Source organism: Geospiza fortis, unplaced genomic scaffold (genome assembly GCF_000277835.1).
Source record: "Geospiza fortis unplaced genomic scaffold, GeoFor_1.0 scaffold110, whole genome shotgun sequence".
NCBI lineage: Eukaryota > Metazoa > Chordata > Aves > Passeriformes > Thraupidae > Geospiza > Geospiza fortis.
Window position 1 is genome coordinate 1 of NW_005054593.1, and position 5350 is coordinate 5350.

At 57.0% G+C, this 5350-nt stretch overlaps 1 protein-coding gene across 1 annotated transcript in view; it reads right to left on the reverse strand.

Moving 5' to 3' along the window:
• Positions 1–137: 137 nt before the first annotated feature.
• The window catches only part of MCAM (melanoma cell adhesion molecule), a 6829-nt gene continuing 1616 nt past the window's right edge, over positions 138–5350 (reverse strand). Inside the window, exons 5-13 of the mRNA XM_031064452.1 lie at positions 5156–5283; positions 4456–4615; positions 4244–4365; positions 3850–3988; positions 3436–3557; positions 3218–3356; positions 2431–2575; positions 1955–2072; positions 138–1338 (exon numbers count right to left, since the gene is read on the reverse strand). Coding sequence (XP_030920312.1) covers positions 1309–1338; positions 1955–2072; positions 2431–2575; positions 3218–3356; positions 3436–3557; positions 3850–3988; positions 4244–4365; positions 4456–4615; positions 5156–5283 — 1103 coding nt within the window. The 3' untranslated portion in view covers positions 138–1308. The remainder of the gene's footprint in view (positions 1339–1954; positions 2073–2430; positions 2576–3217; positions 3357–3435; positions 3558–3849; positions 3989–4243; positions 4366–4455; positions 4616–5155; positions 5284–5350) is intronic.

The window sequence follows — 5350 nt, forward strand, 5'->3', positions numbered from 1 at the left end:
ATGGACATATTTATTAGCATTGGCAGTAATTAGTGTATTATTAGCAGCCACAGGGCATAAATGGATCCTGTTGGAACTCCCATGGGATTATGGAACACCCTTCCCACCCTTCTGTCTGTGGGAACAAACTCCACCACTCAGCTTTGAATCCGTACTTTATTTTCACATATATAAAAAAAAAAAACAAACCAAAACCTTGCAAGTATCGGACAACCAAAAAAAAAAAAAAAAAAGAGAAATAAAACTCCTGGAAATGCACACACAATCCAACAAAAATATATATAAACCAAAGCTTTTGCTCGGACACCACGTGTAGCAGGCGGGGACAGGTCCCCTCTGTGAGCCAGGGGACGAAGCCTTGTGGCCAGCAGAGCTCAGAGGAGGGGACAGAGAGGCAGGAGGGGCTGATCCCTCTGGGATAAGGCAGGGGAGGCTGGCACAGAAGCTCATGGAAGGTTCTTGCCCTTCTCCTCTCCTCCCCGTGGGGCCAGAGGTGGCAGCGAAGCACAGAGAGGAGTTTGACCTGGGGCTGGCAATGGCTGAGCACAAAAAAACCCTGAGACGTCACTGACTGGCCCTGCCCAATGTTGAATTTAAACCTGTGGGAGCTCTGGGTGCTGCTGTTGCAGCGTCCCTACAATGAACCAAATTCAGAGGGGGGAGAGAGCCCTGCCCTCGAGTCAGCACAGCTCCAAACCAGACACCCCCAGATCTTTCTGGAGGTTGGCACCCCTTCCTTGCTGTGCCAGGTCCTCTCCTCCTGTGGGATCACAGCACCGCTGGGATAAACTGACCCAGGAACGCTTCAAAGACAAAGCCAAGCACTCAAAAAACCCTCTTGGAAGCTGCAAACACCTCTCTAACTCACCCCCCTTCCACTCTCTCTCCTCCCACCTGCACCCACTACAGCCAAGGTGCCTCAGACATCCCAAAACCTGAATTCCACCAGCCTCTCTGAGCAAGGTCAGGGTAAAAAGAATGTGTCAAAACCTTCCCACAACATGTACAGAACAGATTACCTGAAAGAGCCTCAAATCCTTCCACCAAGTAGGGATTAATGGGATATAATTCTTCCTAATATTGCTGTGGCTTCTCTGGAGTAGTAAAGCGAGTCCAGCTTTGCTGCTAAGGCAACACCTGCGAGCCCAGGGCTGAGGTAGTGGCCAGGTGAGTCAGGGAGGTGTCCCCAGCACGGTGACACTCGGCTGGTCTCTGGCCGTGCTCCCCAGGGGCTGGAGCAGGGGTGGGAGAAGGCAATCCAAGAGCAGGAAAGGTTTGAAGGAAGAAAGCACTTAGGAGGTTTCCTCTCTAGTTTCTCAGATCGATGTATTTCTCGCTCTTCATTCCCGCCAGAAGAGAAAGGGAGAGCGGAAAACACAAGGTTAGGGAGGAACACGAAGCCAACCCTGTGCTGCAGGGGGGACAGTGACACACAGAGAGGGGTGGGGACAGCTGGGGCACCCCAGGGTGGCACTCAGCCCGCGGGGAGGGGAGTGTGAGCTGTGCAGAGCCAGGCAGGGGCTCTCTCCTGGCCCGAGGCAATAAAGCCACAGCGGGTCAGGGGCTGCATCTTGTGGACAATGGTGACACTGAAAAGCTGCTCCATTGCAGGTGAGGGGAACACCCATGTCCCAAAAGACTCATCCCAAGATCTCTGGCTTAGAGGAATCATTCCTGCAGCCTCTGCTCTGACTTCTGGCCAGACATCTTTCCATTTTAGCTCCTTCTCCCCTGGCAGCCTGGCTGCTGCTCCACGGAGCCAGGGGCAGAGCCAAGCAGGGCACTGCACGAGCAGAGCTCTGTCCCTTCCCAGAATTGTCCTCTCCCCTCCCTCCCACGTCCCCCCTGAGCGCTGCTGATGGATGATGGAGCCCGTGCAGGGTGGGCAGTGCCGGAGGAGGGGAGCAAAGCTTTACCTGGGTGCAGCCCCGGGCGGTGCCGAGCTCGGTCCTACCTGGTCAGCTGCGGCTCTCTTCTCGCCGTTGGCGCCCTGCAGGAGCCCCGCCTCTTCGGAAAGTTTATCTGACTTAACTTCAACTACAATCTTGTCTTTACGGGCCTCTGGCTTTGTGCTAGGGGAGGGAGGTGACAATTTTTGAGACGCGGTGGCGATACCCAGGAGGGCGCGTGGCTGGCCGAGCCCTGCGGCTCCATCTCAGGGGACCACGGCGCTGGGGTCAAAGAGACTCCAGCTCACAGAAAGCTTTGGGCTGCCCAGGGAGGGGGCCCTTGGCTGCTCTACCACTCTGCTGTCTCCTCCCTGCACAGCAGTGCCCTGTGGGAAGCTGGAAAAGCCGCGGAACCCCCGAGGCCGCGCTCCCGCCCGGGCAGGGAGAGCTGGAGCGGTGAGATGGGATGGGATGGGAAGCATGAGTGATGTCAGGCACCCCCAGCCCCACAGGCCCCTGGGGGATAGGTGGCAGTGCTTACATGTCCTGCTTCCCGGCACGGCCACACGGGATCTTGCCTTTCTTGTGCAGGAAGTAGATGACAGCGCCCAGCACAGCCACCACGAGGATGGCCACGATGATGGCGACGATGATCACCCCTTGGCTCTCTGCTGTTGACTTTTGATCTAAACAGAACAGGGAGAGGAAGAAATTAATGCCTGTCCCACCGTGACCCCCTCCAGCTTCCCTTTTGTGTTAGGAAAGGGCCCACTCTCCCAGAAAAACTCCAATGCTTCCCCAGCTGCCTGCAGGATGCAGATTTCAGTGCAGAAATGCTCTGCTGGGGCAGTTTCTGTAGGAACACAGAAATTCTGCTCTGGCCTGCCTTGCCCCATGTGCCACAGGAGGGTGGATAACAGGAATTCCTGCAAGGCACCAGGCCAATCCACTCTGCTTCCTTGCCCAGCAGGTTTGGGCTGCAAGAAGCTGCACTGGGTGGCCTCGCTGAGGACAAGCAGGAGCTTTCCCGTGCTGGGGACAGAGCCTCAGCCTCCTGCCTGGCTTGGCAGGGAGAGAAGCAGCAAGAGAAGCAGTGCAGAGCCAGCAGCCAAGCTCCCTCCCCAGGCTAGAGGTGAGCATAACTCATGTCCTGACGGACACCAGCAGCAGACTGACCTTTCCTGATGGAATCACCTGGAAGAGCAGGAAGGGAGGGAAAGACACCGAGCTCAGCCCCCCCAGGGCAGCACGGCACAGCCGGCGCCTGGGCCAGGGGGGCCTGGCACTGCTGTGGGGCTCTGGGACAGAAAGCAGGGCCTGGCACTCACCCGCCACCAGCTGGATGCGCTCCTCACTGGTCCCCAGCTTGTTGAACACCCGGCACATGGCTCCTGCCTGTACCAGGTCGTGGCTCACCCGCACCGTCAGGTTGCTGGCGATGTGCTGGTTGTCCACGTACTCGTGAGCCTGGGCAGGGCAGGCAGGGCAGGGTTCAGCGCCTGGGCAGCCCCTCGGGCGTGCCAGGCTGGCCCCTCCCAGCTCTCACCGTGCCGTTGATGCTCCACTGGACGGTGGGCGGGGGGAAGGCGATGGCCTTGCAGGTCAGGTTGATCACCTCGCCCTGGCGCACGTACAGCGGGGAGCTGATGGCCACGATCCGCGGCTTCCCTGGGGGCAGGCAGGGGACATCAGCACCCTCAGATCCCAGGGGACGGGGGCTGGACAGGCAGAGGTCACCCAGCACCCACAGCTCTCAATGGAATGGGTGCTGGACAGGGGTCACTCTGCATGCCCAGCTCTCAATGGAATGGGTGCTGGACACCCAGGGGTCACCCTGCACCCAGGGGTCACTCTGCACCCACAGCTCCCAGGGAAATGGGTATTGGGCAGGCAGGGGTCACTCTGAACCCAGAGGTCACTCTGCACCCAGAGGTCACTTTTCTTTAGGATTAGGTCTTACCCTCGACAGCCACGGACACCTTCTTGCTCTGCTCCAGCCCAGGCACGCTCGGGGCCATCACCTTGCAGCTGAAGGTGTTGGACTTCTCAAAGGTGAGGTTCTTCACCAAGAGCTGGTTGCCTTCCCCCACCTTCTTGCCCTGTTGGGAAGGAACGTCCCCAGCAATGAGCCCTCTGTGCCCACGTCCCAAAGCACAGGGAGGGAGCCTGCAAGCACAGGACCTCCCTGCAGTCCTGGCCAGGAGGTGACAATATTGGGGTGGACAATGCGGGTCCATGAAAGAGGGAATCCTTCCCCTGGCCTCTCAGGAGAGACAGAACAAGATCCTGACTCTGCCTGATTTGCTGCAGTGCCCAGGCTGAGCCTGAACGACAGAACTGGGATGTTTACTCACCTTGTCGTCCCTCCACTGGTATTTCAGGCCCACAGGGCTGTAGGCATCACAGCTCAGTGTCACACTGTCCCCTTCACGAAGGGTCGAGGACGGCTCCATCTTCACATGGACCCCTTCAATGTCTGTGAGAGGGATGGAGACCAGGGCAGGGTGAGCAGGAGGGACAGAGCACCCACCACAAGGTCCTCAGGGTCCATTCCCCTCTCTCTTACAGTTCACAACAAGATCCACATCCTCCTCTATCTGTGACATATCATCGAGGTCCAGGGACTGGCACCTGTACGTGCCATTGTTGGTCTTGTTCACGTCGTGCAGCCTCAGGACGCCGCTCTCGGGCTCTGCCAGCGATGTCACATCCTGCCACCCATCCAGCTGCAGACAGTGGGCACAAAGCAGAGTGTCACAGACATCTGTTATGAAAAATCTTTTCTTTAGGATTTTTCCTCTTGAGAAGCCTAGAGGCCTCAGGAACAAAATGTAAGCAATGGTTATCTGCTGCTGTGGAATGCAACAGGTGCATCTGTGATTGGTCTCGTGTGGTTGTTTCTAATTAATGGCCAATCACAGTGAGTTGGCTCAGATTTTCTGCCAGAGCCACAAGCTTTTGTTGTCATTCTTTCTTTTTCTATTCTTAGCTAGCCTTCTGATGAAATCCTTTCTTCTATTCTTTTAGTATAGTTTGAATATTATATATATCATAAAATAATAAATCAAGCCTTCTGAAACACGGAGTCAGATCCTCATCTCTTCCCTCATCCTCAGACCCCTGTGAACATAGTCACAGCAGAGTCCTTAGCCCCGCACAGGCCCCCTCCCAACCCAGCCACTGCATCCCCTCCGCAGGACCCTCCAGGCAGGAGACAAAGAGCAACCAGGAGATGTTTGGTGCCCTGGTCCCCCCTCCAGCCTCACGTTTTTCTTAAAGAAGGTGAAGACAGGTTGTGGGTTGCCATCAGCCTCGCAGACCAGTGTCACATTGTCCCCTTCCTTCACCAGCGTCGAGGACGGCATCACCTTCAGCTTCAGGTTCTCGGAGGGGTCTGGGGGCAGGGAGGGGCAGGGTCAGTGCCCAGCCCCAGAGCAGGGCACCAGCGCGGCCCACCCGCC